General features: G+C 36.8%; 1 protein-coding gene across 3 annotated transcripts in view; it reads left to right on the top strand.

The window, feature by feature from the left end:
- Positions 1–21,019, top strand: part of Tenm1 (teneurin transmembrane protein 1) — a 576,328-nt gene that overhangs the window by 469,166 nt on the left and 86,143 nt on the right. For all 3 annotated transcript variants that reach the window (XM_052170726.1, XM_052170727.1, XM_052170725.1), the window contains one exon: positions 4,374–4,606. In XM_052170726.1, the coding sequence (XP_052026686.1) occupies positions 4,374–4,606 (233 nt within the window). The remainder of the gene's footprint in view (positions 1–4,373; positions 4,607–21,019) is intronic.

Raw genomic sequence — 21,019 nt, 5'->3', positions numbered from 1 at the left:
AAGGATTGGCAAATCCCAAATGCTCAAGCACAACCTCAGTCTTGCAGCTTTGGCATAGCTGGTTCTTTAAGCAAATTCAGTTGGTTGCCAATTTGATTACTAGGAAACTATTGCATCTTATAAATTATAAGCATTAACTGGCCATTTAACTATCTCTGTAATTTTCAGTGGTATGAATGATGTGATCACTGTTAACTGGAAGAGCATGACTTAAATATAAAACTAACAAGAAGGTAACACTGTGAGTCTAACACCTAGGTTACAAAAGAAAACCTCACATCTGTCAAACTGATAAGCATTTAGTCAAGAAGGGGTAAAGCAGATAGGAATGTACTGCTGTGAGTTTGCATGTTTTCAGAAAGCACAAAGAAACCATTGCTGATGGAGCTGAAGTCTACTTGGGAAGTGGCAGGAAATTGCATATCATTACAAGGTATATTCTTGTCAAGAAAATAACATTAATCAAATTTGAATTTGATATGTTGGGTTATTCCCTATTCTAAAAGCCAGAACATAAAATTGATGAACAGCCTTGCTGAACAAAATCTAACAAGTTCCACAGTTAGAAAAAGGTAGAACCCCGGTTGTCTTTTCCACCTTCCAATCAAGAGTATTCTGTTGGCATTTTGCACACGTATTCACGTGTGATCTAATCTAATCTTAGTAATGGCACAGAACTGTTAGTGACCCTGGGCAAGCCCCTTATGGTTCTGGGTTTCCCTAGCTGAAATTTGAGGTGAATACTAATTCTAACTTAGCTTACAGGCACATTGGAGATACTCAATAATGAATGAGTGTAATGCATTCCAAAGTACTTTTGTGCGAATAACATTTCTCTTGGAAAAATAGCCCATGGACCCTACCTAAACAAAGCATGATTAATCTGGCTCAGCTGAAATTCCACCAAGTGGCTACCCAGGTAGTAAAGATTATTTCCAGGAAAGGTTGTAACCCATCCTTTACTTTAGGAAAATCTAAGTACGTTGGAGAAATATTATTCTGAAGATGAAAAAAATGAACTAAATATGTAAAAAGTTTTACTCAACCACCTAGTTGAGAAGTCTTTGCTACAGAGATGCTTTTCTGGTAAAGCTGCCAAAACAATTTTGGAATCTGGTGGTGCCCTTTACAATTTATTTACAGCACCTGTCACGGTGGTTCCAGGGTTGAAGAAGTCCCTGGAATCTACTGATTTATTTTACTCAAAGAAGGTAAGTAGAAAAAAATCAACTATTCCAATAGGACCTGATTTTTTTTTCCATTAAAAAACTATGAACTGAGTTTTCAAAGTTACCATTTGCTAACTTTATCATTATTAGCATGCATAAATAAGCTTAGAGGGCAATAGCAATTAAGAGAATGTCAATCCTTAAAAGAGCTCTTTCTTCTGATAGCACTCACCCCTCCACTTTCTTTGGCTAAGTACCCAAAGCCTGAAGCCTCTCATGCTTTTACTTTTAAGTCATATAGTCCAGTTCCTGTTCAGCACTTACTGAATGAGCAATGACCTTTCAGGCACTGTTTGACATCAAGGACAAAGAGGTGGATATGGCATTTGTCTGCAAACAGTTCACTGTGTATTTAAGAGGACATTTACATCAGTGCTTAGAACCAGCAATGCAGTTTTGCTTTTTAATACCATTTCCAAATAAACAGAGCCATTGCCCACCAGAAATGGCTGATGCTAGTTTGAGGGGGTGGAAGAAATAAAGAAGAGTCTAGAACATTCTGGAAGTGGCCAAAGTGATTAAGTCTTAACACAATGATGATGATGGTGGTGGCAGTGGTAATAATAAACATTTTTTGAGGCATGGCAAAGAGACATATAATCCAACAGAAAGAGTTCTTCTTGGTAGCAACTGGAACAACTTACACAACATTAAATAGCCTCAGGTTTTGTTTGCTTTGGGCATAAAATAAACGTCTAAGGAGCCCGTAGTGATGTAAATGACTCATACTTTTCCTAAATGAGAAAAATAAAACACCCATTGAAAAATTATGATAATTTATACAATGCTTTACTCATAAGGAGGTAGAACATAATTCCTGATACCTTAAGTCCTCTCTGTGGATAGTTACTTCACTGCAGGAAAGATACTCCCGAGTAGGTTTTGGTTTTGTTGTTGTTGTTGTTGTTGTTGTTGTTGTTTATAGAAAAAGAAAATGGCTCCATCAGAAAATCAAGATCAAGCCTGACAGGGAGAAATTTTACTGATTGTTTACAACATAGATATAATTTGGTCAAAATGACACTGTTCCACCGAATCGCCACAATTCCTATCTGAGGAAAATATTGGAAAAATTCCAGTAACAGAAGTATCCTATAGAACAACTGATAAATAGTCTTAAATCTGTCAGAGTCATCAAAAACGAGAAAGGTCCAGGAAAATGCCACAGGCCAGAAGAGCCTAAGAAGACATGATGACTAAATATAATTTGGTGGCTTGGCATGGGAAAAAGTGATCTTAGATTAATAATAATAAATGATAATAATAAATAACAACAAACAAAGAGACTCTAAATAAAACAGAGTTCAATCACTAATAAAAAAAAAAAACCCACTAACCCAAATCATACAACTCTTCTCTGATCATCATCCTCCCTTCTCATATTTTCTTCACTAATACTTGACTTATGAGAGTCATTATACCTTGCTTACTTATCAGTCCACGTGACTAACCTGTGAGTTTCATGAAAGAAATGGTTGTATCTTACACACAAGCTGGCCTCCATACCACAGCATAGTTCTTGAGCACATTAAAGGTCCTTAGAAGACACATTGTACTGAACATTGTACATAAGCACACAACATAGGAATGGCTTTAATAAATGCTCCAGTAAGAGATGGTGTGAATTTGGACTAATGACAGCAGAGGTAAAGGAAACACACCGCAGAAGAAAGTAGAATGAAACAAAAACATGATGTTCCATACATCTGAGAAACGATAGAAAGGATTTGGGAAAGAATGACAGATAGTTCCTGACATAAGACCAGTGGGTAGTACGACCTTTCAGCACTAAACATATTAGAAATAAATGGGAAATTGTTGTTCTCCTGCTAGCTTTCACTCTTTATTAAGAGTGGGGAACACTCCTACCTAAACAAGTCATTTAATTTGTGTGTATTCTCCCTAAGCATTGTGCAAATAATCCAATATAAAGAATTTAGGGAAGGCTACCTTCAGGAGAAGATGCCTGAGTAAAGACACTGAAAGAATATGAGAACAGATAAAGTAAAAAGGAACAGTGTACTACATCCAAAATTTTTGTAACATCTCTATGGGAGCAAGAGATAAGAATAATTATGAAGATACTATGGAGAAAATGGATACAATTTCAAAAACACCTACTTATGTGACAGACAACAAAAATCAATCTATGTACACAAACGTGACTGTGAACTCTGCTTAGTTTTGCCAACATCACACAAACTAGAGTCATTTGGGTAGAGATAACCTCAACTAAGAAACTGCCTCCAGCAAGTTGGCTTGTGAGCCTGTCTACTGGGAGCAGGGCATTGTTCTGATTGCTGATCGATGAGGGTGGGCCCAGCCCAATGTGGACAGTGTCAACCCCAAGGCAGGCTCATCAGAGCTGTATAAGAAAGCAGACTGGGTAATTCATGGAGAGCAAGCCAGTAAGCAACACTCATCCACAGTCTTTGATTCAGTTTCTGCCTCCAGTTTCCTGCCTTGAGTTTCTTCTGCCTTGCTTTCCCTAAATGATGGGCTCTAACCTATAAGGTGTACTACAACCATTCTTCCCCAAATGTGCTTTGTTCATGGTTTTTATCAAAACAACAAAAGAAGTGTTGATCAGTTCAAAGGGGGATTTGGAAATTTGACAGTCTATCTCTGACACCTCTTTGAGATCAACAGTCCTCTAGCTTGAATTCCTTTTTAATTGACAACAGGCATGTAGGAAAATGGCAGCATCCACGAGGAAAGCCAAAAGTATAAAACAGGAGTAAGTTTATGAGGGATGGGGTTGGAAGTGAAAAAAAAAATGTCTGTGCTGAATTCAGTGAGCTTGAGATGTCAATGACACAGGCAATCATCCAGCTGGTAAATGGATAACAGACTCTGAAAAGTCTCTCCTGAGATATGTTTCTCTTCTGTTTCTTTCTACTCTCAAATGGACAGTATCGAAATGTCAGCATCATTACAGGTTGGCAGGATGCATTGGATTCTCTCACACCTGGACCCATTACTAGAAAAACAAACAAGCATGTCTAGACCTTTGGTACATAAACAGGAAAATACATAAATTCTTTCACCTATTAAAATATGTTTCCATTTGTGACCAAAAAGAAGAGACTCCTGGGGTCCACATTGAACTAATTGCTTTGTAACTTATGTTTTCCTCTTTCTTAGCACAAGCCCCGCCCACAAGTACTATCTGGCTATGGACCCTATGTCTGAATCACTCTACCTGTCAGACACCAATACACGAAAAGTCTACAAACTGAAGTCTCTCGTGGAAACGAAAGATCTCTCTAAGAATTTTGAAGTGGTAGCAGGAACAGGTGACCAGTGCCTTCCCTTTGACCAAAGTCACTGTGGAGATGGTGGGAAAGCCTCAGAAGCTTCGCTGAACAGCCCTCGAGGTAAGTGAAAGAAACTCCAAGCCTTGATTCCATTTGACTTCACTGAATTTTAAGGCGATTGTCATGCTATACTCTTCCCCCTCCCCCTTCTGCCTCTCATAGGCAGCTTTTCCAGAGTCTATCACAGAAGATAAGTACCTCAAGGCAAATTTTTAGATGATGTGCATGGGGTCCATTGTTTAGATGATCATAATCGTTAACAAAGATTGCTATGTGTTGGTTCTGGTTACCAAATAAATATAGCTTGAGGGTCATTGGACTGCCACCCAAGATCCTTAAACTGCCCTAAGCGTTATTTTCTAGAACAGCCACACAGTCCAGTACTTATAACTGGTCCTAGCCTTGCTGTGTGGCTTACATCGTGGCTGTAGTCCCCCTTGCTGTGTGGCTTACGTTGGATGAAATGTATGTCTGTCTACACCTGTCAATACCACTGTCAGAAATGCTATTTTACAGTATTCCTATTTTTCTTAACAATCATTAATGAACTTTTATTTCTTTAAAGTATCTTGATTAGTTTTGAAGTTTCTTTTTTTTTTTTTTTTACTTATATCAACTCTAATATAGAAGAGTTGTGGGAGCTTAGCCTTATTTTCAAACACACTTCCTTTCTTGTAGTACCAACTGTAACTTCAAATGCCTGGAATCTGAAGAACAAAATCTATGTCTCCCAATTAACTTCATAATTTTATAGTATTTGATCACATATCTACCTTAGACTATTACATTTATGAATGGCCAAGTTTTAAGTCTGTCATCACATGTCATTTACTTCATCTGTTTAAATTTTCAGACACTCTTCTTAGTTCCTTTGTCTTGGTTTTTATACATGCATGTGTGCATATTTATTTTAGTGAGTTTTAAAAAGTATTCATTTCATGGGATTTCTTAAAGCTAGCGTTAAGTATTGGAACATAATACACCCTTGTTGCAGAAAAATACAAAAGGAACACTGAAAGTGTTTTTAATTAAAAATCAGCATAAGCCGAGCAGTGGTGGTGCACGCCTGTAATCCCAGCACTTGGGAGGCAGAAGCAGGCAGATTTCTGAGTTTGAGGCCAGCCTGGTCTACAGAGTGAGTTCTGGGACAGCCAGGGCTACACAGAGAAACCCTGTCTCGAAAAAAAAAATCAGCATATCCTTGCAACATACAACATACAGAAAATCACCAGTAACATTCTAGTAATTTTTCTATAAATAACATATGTTTTAATTCTATGAGTAGGTTCATAGTATATATTGTTATTCTATAACCTGCTTTCCACATTTGATATATTATAAATATCTTTCCATGCCAATAAATATTGTGAGACCAATATATTTAATTTGTTAGAAAGCCACTTATTATTTCAAATACTAAGAGGTTGCTCTGTAGCCATTTGACATTTGCTGTACTGAAATTAAATTCTAACTACTATGATAGTTCAAAGTCTCCCAAGTTCTTCAATTACAGTGTTTCTTATAAAGCCCTTCTGGCAAACCTCAGCCCATTAAATCTGAATTTCTCAAATAGGATCTATACTATTTAATTAACACTAGATTATATTCTTCCTTCTTTTGCTTCCCAGTTCCTTCAAGGAAGGTTTTTTTTTTCTGTAGAATTTTGCAAAGTGAAACTATATCTAATATTTTATGACTTTACCCATCTACCTACCATCTCTGAGCCTGATGAAGAATGCATCAAATGTGTTTATTTTATAATTGACCAATTAAATAACTCATACTTATGCAAGGTATCCCCTAAGGGAATGTAAAATCTCCCAAGTATTAAAGTTTTTTCTTCTTCTCTGTGCCAACTCCTAGTGTTCACACATAGTGGGCCCACAATAAATATTCAAAGAGTAAATGAATAACTCAGGTGCAACATATAATCAGCTCATCTTTCAAGAAAATATATCAGGTTGGGTCTTACCTTTTATACAGATTTAAAACTCTTATGGGTATTATAAAGGTTTCTGCATGAGTAATAAGGAGGAATCAGGCTTATATTGTGCCTGAAATTGACATCCACCTGAGTTGCTGCTAGTCTGAAAACCACTCATCTCACCTACCACATTCAACCTGCCACATAGTGAATGACTATCTCAGCTCTTCCAAATAAAGCAAAAAAATGGTTCGGCATAGGTTTTGCTGCTTGGAAAGCAATAAGAGCCCTGATGAGCAGGATTTGCATGAACTCTTGAAGTGTCAGTAATTAGAGTGCCAAAATTTATACATCTATTAAAGCTAATATCAAACCTAGTCTTTCTTTTTGACAAATCTAGAAGTGTGCTTTCTTTCCTCTTGATTTACTTGTCATGCTTTACAAAAGTGCCCCTTACCACAATCTGATACATGTTCAAAGCAGCCCTGAGAATACCAGGCCCAGACAGACAGTTGATGGTCTGAACTCATCTGAACAACTTTTACATGATGTTCCGGAAACTTACATTTTCAACATTTATTCAGATCCAATGAATAAATGATTATTTAAAGAAGTGAAAGCTATAATTTATACTAGGTAGATATGTAACACATTCCCTTCAACTATGGAAATGGTGTTTGATTCCCTGATACTGATTTTCAAATTCAAAAAAAATGGGGAACCTCTGTACATACAACAGTCACCTTTAACAAACTTGCCAGAACATTCAAGTGCCTAGACATAGCTCCTATCTCCATGCTGAACCTGGACAGCATTCACCTTTGTCAGGCAATCAGATGTGAGAATCTTATTATATGAAATGCTACAGGGCAATTTCATTGACTTCTACAGAAGGAACATTCATACAAGAAGTTATTAAATAATAGTGTGCAAATTAAGAAAGTACGACTAATTGGTAATTTCATCTTTGAGGTTTTCCCACAGATTCTGTGTCTTTCAAGAAAGTGTAATTGTAGTTTTGCCTTACACAGCTTCTCTTCCCACCTCTTTGGAAGGCAGCAACTCTTTAATGGATTGCTTTAAGTAGACATTTGGTTTTTTTCCCTTACGTAGAAGGTCATAAAGAAAATGGTAATGTACATCTGAGGAGTACCATTATTAGGTTAGAAAAGACAGCTTGCTCTAAGACAGCAGTTCTCAACTTGTGGGTTGCAACCCCTTTAATATCCTGCATATTCAGATATTTACATTGCTATTCATAAAAGTAGCAAAATTACAGTTAGGAAGTAGCTACAAAAATAATTATGGTTGGGGGTCACCACAACATAAAGAACTGTACTATAAGGGTCATAGCACTAGGAAGACTGACAACTGCTGCTCTAAGACTTTAACAAACAACATATTACAGTTTGAGGTAGACTCTCCAACCTGTCCTCAACTACTTACTCAAGGTAAGGTAGGTAAATGTTGGTTGGCAAGGTAGTTCATTATTTTTCTGAACCTATTCTAAATGTAAGTTGAAATATAATGTGTTTTGAGATCCTTCATTCTAAAGTTGGAGTACATTATCAAATCCAATCAAAAGCCAGTCAGCCAAAGGTCAGCAGTGAGAAGCTGTGCTGTGTTTCACTTTGGTTTGCTCATATTTTTTTTTTTGTTTGTATGTTCATGAGAAATTGCAGAAAATTGAGAATTCTAGGTTAGAGAGCCTGAATATTTGTAAACTATCCTTGTAAATGCCCATGCTTCCCTTGAATGCCTACACAAGTCACTATCCCTTTCCACAGTTCCCTTTTCCTCAACACTAAAATAGACTTAATAATGCTGTTAACTTTTGGAGCTGGCATGGAATTTAACACATGATCCCAAAACTTCTCAGATGTAAGTGGAAGTGTTCAGGATGGTCTTCTTTTGGACTCTAATGGTTAAAAAAACATAGCTCTAGCATTCTGAGTGCCTACTGTATGCTATTCAGCCTAGTAGATACTTTCCACACACTATCTCTTATCTTCCCAGAAATTCACTTGTTTGTATGATTCTTATTATGTCGAATGTTTCCCATTATTATTCCTCGTTGTACAAAAGGAAACAGAAACTCATGTAGGGTACGAGATTTATTCAGGATCACATGGTATATAGGTTACAATACCAGAACTCAAACTAAGTTATTTCATTCCAAAACATCTACTATGAAAAAGACAAAAACCTAGAAAAGTATTATCCTGCACTCCACACCTTTCTACTAAAATTCAGGGTTTTGGGAATGGATACAAATTTTGGAAACTACTTTGAAATCTAATTAGAAGTAGTCACAGGAAAATAACTTTATTTAAGACAAATAGTTTCCATTCAAGTTTCCTTGTTATATTTTCTCTTAAGTGTGTACTAATGATGTACCATATAGCATCTATATGAACTGTAAATGTAATTGTTCAAATGAGTCTCCAGGAGTTCTTGTCACTTCTCTTTGGAAGATTCTGCAACTAGGCACTTCACCAAATTTTCCTTAAGGGACCAAGACATGAAACCTTCATTTTATTAATTGCCCTGACTATGTAGTAACTACAAATTTTGTATGAAGAAAAAATGGAATAATCTACAAATAGAATTTCATATGATAATCCCTGGGTTCTTCTCCTGTGAAGAAGCCTTTATCTCTTCCAATGTGATATATTTTGATTTGGATCCCAATAAAAAGAACCGTTTGCCATTTTACTCATCAATACTTCAATGTAATAGGGCAAGGAGAGGGATTTAGCAAAGAGGCTGAGAGAGTACCATTCCCTAGAATCCTATATGAATTTGAATTGACTTTAAAGGATGCTTTTAAAACATGCATGGATGATGTCGTTGAAACTTAGGTTCCATTTATTATTTTTACTGCAACTTTCTTTAATTCTACGGAGAACTCAAAGTAATGAGTCATGTAATAGATGACCAAGTACTTAAGCAGAAATGTGAAATGGCACTAGGTGGCATTATAAAATAAAATTTGTGACAAGCTAAATGTGCTTATGTTTTTCTAAGTAGATACAAAGGGTGAAGGATTGACAGGATGAGTTAAAATTAATCAATGACTTAATATGGTTTTCTTAGACCTCACCACAGATTATATCTTTATTTTCTAGTGTGTCTTTAAATAAATTGACCTCAGAAGCCAGCAGGACTTAGGCAATATCCAGTTGAGTGCAAATAGTTTTCCCATGGAAGAGAAATAATTCTTAAATCCTTGCACCTTTAAGAGGTGACATTAAGATATTCATGACACTATACATGATTCATTTTAACTTTATAGGAAATTTTGGAATCTGGATAATATAAAATCTAAAGACAGTTGTTTTATTCCTTCCTAAGTTCAGCTCAGGTATATACCTAAACTCTTAACTTTTCCAAGCATCTGCATACTATTCCCAAAAGCTGTATTTGTGATTAATGAAAAGATAACAAGACAGCAATGGGTGACATCTGTTTGACATCAGTGGTGTCTATAAGGAAGAGCCTAGTAGAGAAATGGGAAATTCTTTTGGATCTCCAGTGCAACAGGGCAGTAATGGCTTTCTTAAATTCATTTAGTATCTTATATGGCCCCTTGGTGACAATCATTTGGAAATATAAGGATATTCCTGAATAAAATTACAGACATGCCACAGCATTAATAAAGCAAATGCTATTATATATTAAGATTTCATGAAATAATGTTTTATAATAAAATTATCTATCTCAGGGTCATAACAAAAACAAATGAAGGAGAAAGAAGTCAAGATTTCATCCTATAGTCAAGACTTGAAAGTGACAAGTGACATGATCATCACCTATATGCATTTTGGATCATTTGGATTACAGACAAATTAAGTGGACAGGAGCAATACTAGGGCAACAAATCCAGTATGAGTGCTAATTATAAGATAGAAGCATCCAATGAGAAAGACAGAGCAAGATCCTTGAAAGCAATCGAAGGTGAATCAGGGAAACATGGCATCTAGGAAGCCATGGGCATTTTTAAACAAGATGTGGAAAACAGTATCAACTGTTAATAGCCCATGAATAGCCACTGAATGAAGCAGTTGTAAGAGATCATCAGTGAAATGTGGAAAAATACAAAAGGCAGGAAATTAATGATGAACCAAGGACTTGAGAAAGTAAGACCAGAGTGGGCCTTGAATCAGAGGGAGAGCAGGACTGATATCCATAAGAACTCCCAGAGACCATGACAACAAGCACAAGACCTGTGGCATAACTTTAAACCAGACAAAAATCTCATCGCTAAGAAGTGGAAGTAGATTCAAAATATCATCCCTAATGGAGAAGCTATTTGTAACTAGTACCTGCTCAGAGAGGGGAAATCAGTTTTCTCTAATGGTATCCCATTGGAAATATCAACCACACTCCAGGGCAGATTGCAGGCCTGGGAGTAATTGACAACACAAAGGGGACTCAATGTGGTAGGGTGGGAAAAGCCTATGGGCCTTTTGTTTCATTTTGTATGGTTTGGGTAGTTTTTGTCTTACTGGATTTTTTATTTGTTTTGATTTTTGGTTTTTTTTTTTTTTTTGCTTTTGTTTTGTATGTGGGAGAAAACATATATTTGGGTGAGTGAGGAAGATCTGGGAGAGTTGGGGAAGCAGAACGAAAAGGATCAAAATATAGTGTATAAAATATTTTTAAATAGAATAGGAAAAGGAGGGAGAATAAAGACATAGTCCTAAGGTAGTGATGAGGATATGGGCTGTTAAGAGTCATGAACCCCTGGGTTTTCAAAAAAAAAATAGATCTTTTCTGCTGAAAATGAGAGATTCAAGATCAGACATTGGGGTAAGTAGGAAAGATTTGAGAGAATCCTGTAAATCAACTCTGCTTTCTGAGTAATAGCAATAGTCATCACTGTGGCTACATTTACAGGTAGGTTGCAAGGCACCTGCCATCCAATTTTCTAGTTCAGCATCCTTCAGGTAAAATTAGAAGCAGCTTATGGAAAATATGTTTGACACCCTTACACTTTACCCCTTAATAATAACGTGACTTTTTAGCACCAAGTGTGGAGCAGAGACTGAAGGAAAGGCCATCCAGAAACTGTCCCGCCTGGGGATCCATCCCATATACAGTCACCAAATGCAGATAACTATTCCTGATGCCAAGAAGTGCTTGCTGACAGGAGCCTGATATAGCTGTCTCCTGAGAGGCTCTGGCAGATGTTAACAAATACAGATGCAGATGCTCACAGCCAAGCCTTGAACTGAGCACAGGGTCCCCAATGGAGGAGTTAGAGAAAGAACTGAAGGAGTTGAAGGGGTTTGCGACCCCATAGAAAGAACAACAATATCAAACAACCAGACCTCCCGCCCCCGAGAGCTCCCAGGGACTAAACCATCAACCAAAGAGAATACATGGAGGGGCCCATGGCTCCAACTGCATATGTAGCAGAGGATGGCCTTGTCAGGCATCAATGGGAGAAGAGGCCCTTGATCCTGTGAAGGCTCGATGCTCCAGTGTAGGGAAATGCAAGGGTGGAGAGATGGGAAGTGGGTGGGTGGGAGATACCCTCATAGAAAGAGTGGGAGGGGAAACTGGGAAAGGGGATAACATTTGAAATGTAAATAAAGAAAATATCCAATAAAAACCTAGAAATTTAGTAATTCAATTGTAATTTGATAACATATGACACATATAAAGAAATACCATAGAGCCCTTGAAAAGGTACAGTAATACACTATATCCATGGAAATGTCTTTCATAAACTAAGTTCTGAGTGAACTTAAAACTTACCATAACTACATCAGAGGGCATCCAGCATCTATTATCCAACCAGAATGAGAATGTAACTGGTTTCTGTATTCACTTGCTCTAATGAATCTGCTTATGATATTCAAAAGAATAGAATCTTGTCTTGTGCAAACAGCTGTAACTTTAGGACTTTTCTAACTTTGACTTTTCTTTTACAATTCAAAAGGCATAAGCTCTCGGTGAGGAAAGAAACAGACAACATGAATAGATATGACCTCAGCTGATTGCTTTTATCCTGCCGTTTGTGGTTGAGCTCTCTTTTAGGTGTGTTCATGTTTTATAAGCCATGGAAGTGTTCATTTTAACTACCATGTACTTATCAGATTCAGTGAAACATTATGTTATTTAAATGATGATGACTGTCTAGGTTCTAAAATCAAACCAAAGTAAATACAAACCAAGATCCTTCACTCTTAGGAAAGTTGTCTAATTTTTCTGAGCTACATATTCCTCGTCCTTCAAGTGAAAGAATGAATAGTACCCACACTATTGATTTTTGTTCAATAAGTTACATAAACGTGTGTACACAGTAAATAGCACCTATGGCTCTAATCAGTGATGTTTTGTTACTAATAATGATTACAGTAATTACCAGCACCCTGGATAAGTGACTTTGGAAAGAGGTATGCTCTGTTTCCTAGGAAGGGCCGGTGACCCAAGAGAATGCAGCGTCAAGACAGTTTAAGATGTAGCTATTTTGTGTGATTTAAATAAGTTCTGGTTCTGGTTTGTGTTAGGTAATGCCCTACAAGTCCATGTGTAACTAAAACAATTCCCATTTTATTCACCATAAAATTCATTCTGGAAGAATTCTGTTCAGATGTGAAATAAGTGTTCAGAGAAGGAAATTATCTGGGGCAGCAGCCCATTTATTCAACACTAATTTACTTTATGGGAACTTTGTTCAGAGAGACAAGATCACCTGAAGACAGCAGATAGGATCTACTCAAAGCAACACAGTAGAATCTGATGCCAGATATGTGCTAGAATAGCAGGAAAGTTTGGCAGGGTATGGGAATAATAATGAAATAAAATCATCCATTGGAATCCAAGGATTTTATATAAAATGCATAGTATTCGTGTGTAATCTATGTAGATTCTTTCATATCCTTTTAATGATCTGGAGATTACTTATAATATCTAACACTATGCAAATGCTATGTAAATGGTGGTTGTATTGTATTGTTTAGGAAATGATAACAAGAAAAAACTTTATGCACATTCAGTGCAGATGCAGTTTCTTTTTAATATTTTCAATCTATGGTTGGTTGCAACCAAGATTCTATATGTAGAATCTGCATATAAAGAGCGATGACTATACTTCATCTACACAGAATTGTCATGTAACTTATGTTACTTATATCCCCCTCCATTTAAAGATGGGAAGCATAGGACTATAATGTTTCTTATTTAAGACCACTTAGCCAAACCAATTTTACTTCTTTATCACAGCCCACTGGTGTCATACATTTCCTGTCTATTCACTTAAGAATCACCTCAACTGATCCAAAGCAAACTCTCTAGCCAAAAAATAAAATAATGACAGAGATCACACCCTAACAGGCTGCAAATCATTTAAATCATATTTTGAGTGGTGTATTATGGTAACCTATAAATAACTAATTGCGTAAAATTGCTTTAGTAGTTTCTAGATGGCAGCTTTAATTAAAAGCACCAGAGACATTTAGAAGTTTAGAAATGGATGGCATGTAATTTGCCCTTTTACCAACCATAAAATGGTAATTAAGGAATTTGATTCACTTCTTCCTATTAAAAGTTTTATGAGAATAGCAAGTTCCTTCTAAATACAGTTTCTCTTCAGCAGAAGGTAGTAAGTTTGCTTTATCAGTCTTCTCCAGCAGGGTAAGATGTTTTAATGTACAAATTCTTCAGAAGTTAATTAGGACATTTCCTTCCATGTAAAATGTTTGTTTTTAAGGCTCTAAAACATGAAGGAGTATTAGAGTTAAAACTTTGATCACAGCGACCATATCCTTACAAGATCAGTGTAGTAATACTGATCTTAATAATACCCAATAATTCCACATTTGCCAAATGTATAGGGTTAGGCATGAAATCAAAGCAATGGAGTGTCATTTTCTTATGGGTCTAATATGGCTTGGTGAGTTCTGGAGAAACCTGTCTACAGCACATTGACATTCCAGGGAATCCTAAATAATAACTCAACAGTGTGGAATGGTTTTAGCTTCAGTAATGCTCTAAGAAATACTAAATAAACCAACAGGTTTACATAGCAAAACTTCAAAAGTATGAAGTAAACCAAGATACCTTTCAAAATCTGTAACTTTAGCATCACCATGGGCTAAATCATATCTGAGTGTGGAATCATTATGTTTATTTTTATTTTTTTAATTGAACAAATGATTGCATTTTTTGAGGGGACCACTTCATCCAAGATTACAGATGGCATATCCGAGAAACACAGCTGCCGTTTGGGTTTTGAGTCAAAGAAAAGCAGGTTTTTGCAACTTATCTATGCTGGAATGCAAGCCACAAACTGGTAATGTGGGGATGCTTTAAATGTCTCTTCTTCTATTTTTCTCACAATGCCTCCCTGCAGCCCTCAGCTTGCCTCCCTTGGATATAAATCTAACTTTTCCTCTTCTTTCTCCCCCATCAGGATCAGATAAGAATACAGTAGTATACTAAAGAAGGATCGCACCAGGAGCAGAAATTTTTCTTGCTGATATTTTTTTTTAGAATTTCTAGCAAATGGTGATAGAAAAAAAATCCAGACCCACTATTTATACTATTTATCACTTTAAACGTTTCTATGGAAAGTGAATGACCCCGTACTGTATGCATCCAAAGATTGATTATGCCCACACCTCCCCCATGCCTTACTCACATCTCAGGCATAATGGAAATACAAACTTATGTCCAGTGAGAAATTGCGAACACAAAGCAGCAAAGGTGCAGACGGCAGTATGGACATCATGTGGCAGGAAAAGTTTGAAAGGAATCATGTCTAAATATGAGCATTGCTCTACAAGGAACTGTAATTCATTTTGATCCTATTCTCTTTGAGTTTCTGAGTAGGGATGGAGATATAGCACATTTTCCTCGTGTATACAGATCTATGGGGTCGGGTTACAGCACTACAAAATAATGAATTTTTCTATTTTTTATATGTCAACAAAATACAAAATATTATGTTTTAATTAAGTGCTTAGTTATGAAGGAAAATGCAGCTGTTGAGTGTTCACATATATACATACCTACAGTATTTTATCACGCACGTGCGTGTGCGTGTGCACACACACACACACACACACATGCAGTATGCTATCCTATAGCCTGATCTCTGGAGACACAGGTCTTTGTTTTCATGGATGACAGCTCTTCAAAAAGGAATATCACACTATAAAAAGTTGACAATGTGTTATTCTCATCTGAGCATTTTGAAAAGACACCTGATGAAGGTGTCATATCATAAGTCAAGAAAGAAATGTAAATAAAAGGAAGTTCAGTCCTAACAGCCTGATAGTAAAAGTATTTTAATTTCATATATTTTAGAGTATTATTTAAAAAAAACAAGACTTCTCAGTAATTCATAATTTCATCACCCATCTAGCTAAGCCTAATGGTCTTGAAAAATATTAATGTAATAATCTATACTACTTGAAAATTGGAACTATAGAGAACGATATGAAAAGAAACGTTCAGGTTTCTTTCCCATAAGCAAAGCCCTCTAATGGTAAGCCCTTTTAGCCATGTGTTGTGAGTCCATCTGTACCTGTACCATTTTTCCTTACACAAAAGAATTATTATTCCTTACCTACTGTATGCTATTGTGGTATAAAACATAATATTTAACACTTTCACTCTTATATAACTACATTTCTCAAGCAATAAGTACAGTTATGTTGTGTGCAACTGGCACATATGCATTTTTATATGTATATTTTGTGGTGTCACATATCAAAACGAAGGTCTCAGACATGCCAAACGCAAAACTTCTATGGAGTCCAATGGCATAAAACAATCTTTTCATTGCATATAAAGCATTTTGATGACATTGGTTCTCCCTATTCCTCCACCTCCATAAATTGGGAATGCACAAAAGTAGTACTAGGTGCCATTTGGAGATATATGGACATGCATCCGTGTATTTAAAATGTCTAAGAATGATACACACTAACTTCAGTAGTAGTACCTCTAAGGAAGTAAGGACAGTGGAAAACTGAAGCAGCGATGATTTGGCTGTAGCCATGGTATTTTTCTGCTTTGAAATGCAGAAACAATTCATTTTTATATTTAGGTGTTATGTGTTTATGTGTTATATATTTATGTGTTAATATATTATGTGTGAAATTTTAATGTTAGTAGTATTGGGTTCTGAGTCGTCTACCATTTGAAATGTTATGTAGTTTTGAAACATTTAGAATCAGAAAGGGGCTTAGGAAACAACTTGAAAATTTACACCTAACAATTCCATTTCAAAAAAACAATTTGGTTGGTTTTATTTTAAATAAGGCTTTCTTTCACAATATTTTACAACATATGAGACACAAGTAACAATATATGAGAACACATAGGAGCATTGGCCTGAAATCAGGGTCTTTAGAGCACTATCTGGTTACTAGTATTCATCTCTTATTTCATGAACTTTGTGGATTTAAGCCTCTCCTATTAGTTGCAGGCTTACCAGCACTTTTAGTACATGCCCATACTCAGAGTTCACTAAATAGCTGACTGCGAACTTCCAGAAAAAAGCATCAATGTAATGAGTCAACTTTATCATTACCCAAAGTCACTGTTTCCTTGGGAGTGAGTTCTGGACCATTTAAAGTTTCTCCCTGAGGAATCACAGGATTAACCACTCAAATGCGAGGTTATCTTCAAGCCTCAAATGTCAAAGCCTAGCGAGGAAGCTCCAATGGTATTTGCTCTATTTTTCTTCCAGTTTCATTTACTAGCTATTTCATTTGGTTTTGCAAAATCTTGTTAAAGTGTGTAATGGATTTGAGGGTAAGGAAGGTAGGTAGGTGGCCCAATTTTACCAGTATTTACTGAGGAAAAGAAGCTGATTATAACAGTAATTTCCCTGAGTGGCCAGGAACCATTTCTCATTTTGGAAGGCATCTCTAACCCAAGAAAATTAAAACCATACTAACAGATTGACATGTCTGTGTTGTTCCTCCCCAAGCCAAAATCTATCAGAATGGATTTTGCCAACACTTTTACCACTGCTTTCTATACTCAATTCTCTATCATCTGGAACAAAGTAAACTCAGAACTGCCCTGGCCCTACCTGAGGACTTAGTCTCACAAGGTGCCTTCTCTCCTTTCCCAAATGAGTAAAATGGGGGCTGCGTGGAGCATGTCTAGGGAGAATGAACTGAACAGGGGCTATGTTTGATATTATAAAAGCTAAAGCTCATAAAGCAAGAAAATGTTTATAAAACCGCAGGTTAACATGTAAAAACCTTTTATATTTTTAATGCTGGGCAGTATAGCTGGTCCAATTTTGACATTAAGATTTTATTCAAATAATCGGTTTAAATATTTATAGGATACTATCCAGATATCACAGACAGTCCAAACTACCAGCTTGTGTGCTGACTATACACAATCTGATCTTCTCTTGTTACTAAAAGAGTTAGAGATGTTTGGACAATTGAATTACGGAACTACTGCAGCTTCAAAATATCGCATGTGACAGGATTTCATTATGCTTCTGTTTGCTTTTGTTATTTATAAGGCTCACTCTTATTATTTTCTAATTGCTTATAGTGTTCTATTTCTAATAAAGACCTGAGTCATTTATCCTATGCACATATAAAGTCCTCCTTTATGCAGGAACTATGCTAATGCCAGTTACGCAAAAGCTTCCTGGTTATCAGACAGATGTCCAGAGATGCCATCATCTTAATTAATACTTTCAATATATTTAACTGATGTCAATGAGACACACTGGCGCCAGTAGCTCCACATTGCAATTCACAAGGCTTCCACTGATTTTAGCTACTTTGCCAAATCCACATCATCATCATCCCTATATGTCTTTCAAGGAAATAAAAGAATGTTATCTCAGTGAAACAGTATTCGGCAAAACCAGAACGGGGAAGTGGGAAGGGGTGGGTGGGAGGACAGGGTAAGACAAGGGGGCTTACGGGACTTTTGGGGAGTGGGGGGGCTAGAAAAGGGAAAATCATTTGAAATGTAAATAAATTATCTCGAATAAAAAAAATTTAAAAAAAAAGAATGTTATCTGAGTTCCACTATTTGGTTAAGCTTTTCAAACAGCAAATTCAAAACTCATCAACAAAGAAAAGAAATATGGCCCCACCCTTAAGTAGAATATAATCTGTTTGGGAAGACAAGAGATGACTCATTAGGTTATATGATATCACCATTAAGCATTGCAGGGATCCAAGGAATAATTACTCTCTTGGGATTAAGAGAAAGGGGTTAGGCAAAATCAGCAGAGGGGGAAATTGCAGAGTGATCTAAAAAGGGAGATAGATGCAAGGATAAAATAAAACTTAGAACTAGATTCTAACCTTTATCCATAATAGGTTAAGCCTATTCTAGAAGGAAAAGAAATTCCAAGAGTGAAGCAAAGAGAAGGGGTAAGTAGTGTAATGGAGAATTAAAATGAGGGATGAGACTTGGATTGCTTAGTTCTTGCTGTAAGGAGATGAAATCATCCTAATAACCACACATGTAAAATGCATTGCTTCTTTATTTGAATTGGAGTTTTGGGCAACCTAGGCTAGCCTCGATTCTGCTATGTATGTGATGCTGGCCTTGTACACTCTTGCCTTTGCATTCAAATGCTGAGATTTATAGGCATGTGCCATGCCACTAGGCTCAGGGTAAAATGTGTTCTTAGATCCAGCCAGAAAACTACCATACTCTTAGTAAGAATGTAGGCTTTAGATTAGCAACTTCATGTGATGTTATTCCTCACCTTTACCCACTTGGAATTGCATTCCATAGCTCTTCAAAACTGGTGCAGGCAAAATGATGGGGATTGAAAAGGGATGTAGTCTGTAGCACACAGACTGCTTTGACTAAAAAAAAAAAAATACAGGATGCTATCCAGACTGATCATCACTGTCAGCATAGAGCAGACGCTGACAAAATTGCACATGAGGCTTCTGCCATCTAAGTCAAGCTATGTTGAAGTAGGTAATCATGTACTAGACAAACCCCAGCATGATGCCAGAAAACTAACTGTTAATCAAAACCATAAATAAGTATTAACATCATCAGTGTTCACCTTTCAGAAAGATCTTGCAGACAAGACAGCTGTTATTTCATTTGGCCTTTCTAGGAATCTGCTGACACGGGCAGCTCAGCCATTATTCCCATCATTAAACAAAGATGAAAGGCTGAGGACTGGGAGTTTAAGTACACAGGTTCAAGCTACAGCCTCCCAGTCTGAGTTTCCTCCTGCCTCATATCACTCATAGACATATCTGTGTAGCTCAATTTAGAGAAGGAAAGGTGTAGAAGTGGCATTGGGGGTACCTGATCAAGATGAGTCATGGGAAATGACAAGCATCTAGCTTCTTAATACCTTTCTGCATAACCAATCTCATACCCACAGATTAGCAAACTTCTAGATCATCTTCCTGAGGGGGCAGGGAGGAATACTGAGAGTGGTTGCTCCATAAAACTGATTGAATATCTTGAATATCTTACTTTAATTCAACTGTCATATGTTTGTTTGTTTGTTTAAATTCCTTACATTGTGTGTGTGTGTGTGTGTGTGTGTGTGTGTGTGTACACGTGTGCGCGCGTGCACGCGCACACACGCACAAGCATGGCGCAGAACATAAGCAGATTTCACAGAACACAGTAACTTATTGGAGCCAGGTTTCTCTTTCCACCATGGTTCCAGGTCAGGTCATTATAGCTGGCAGCAAGCATCTTAAGCAAAGGAGCCATCTTGCTGGTCCTCAGCTGTCCTGGGTGTCGGCATATGTTTTGGAGAAAGAGAGAGAGCTAACATGTACATGTTTTTGTTGTAGTTGCACATTATTGATTGAGCTCAAATTGGTCTTCCTTAATGACTCCTGAACTTCATTTAAAGGGCTGAAAAGTTGTATGCACACAGTGCTCATTATCTTGTCTTACCATTTACAAATGTCTGTCTACTGCTCCTGACATAGGAAACTTCTCTGTTGGCATGAGATCCATTTGTCAAGATGAATGGATGGTGCAAAAATCTTAAATGGGGGCTTTCCATGTTATTTCTGAGTGAGCACTAACATGCAAATAAATATCCTTAAAAAAAAATCTTTGTTCTCATTTAGCTAGCCAAATTTTCTAAGTAGCAAGCACTGTCAGCTTACTGCTTTATATCCTGCTTTTACTGATCATTTGGGCCAAGGTATTGTACTTAGTTTGCTTTTTATTAGAACATCTTGGTCATTCACATACCTTGAGACACATTTTCCCTAGAGTGAAACAATTGCAATTAGCTTTTTGCTGGCCCATTGGCAATAAATGAACTTACCTTCTTAACACTAATTGTTCATATAAGGACCTTGGGAAGTGCTTGCTTTCTTAGAATTGCAAAAGCATTTCTTTAAACTGTACCTGAGTCATGTCCTATATATTAGCCTGTATAGACCAAGCCCCCTTAAATCACACCCCAGTCACACCTTTAGGCAAGAATTCTATCATAAAAAATAAAGCAAGAGATACACAATTTGAGCTAGAAAAACTTATTTACCCAATTTGAGCTAGAATCATTTACTTACCCAAATCTCTCTTGTAGATACACACAACAC

Source organism: Apodemus sylvaticus, chromosome X, assembly GCF_947179515.1.
Source record: "Apodemus sylvaticus chromosome X, mApoSyl1.1, whole genome shotgun sequence".
Taxonomy (NCBI): domain Eukaryota; kingdom Metazoa; phylum Chordata; class Mammalia; order Rodentia; family Muridae; genus Apodemus; species Apodemus sylvaticus.
This window is presented reverse-complemented; position numbering and strand designations above follow the sequence as displayed.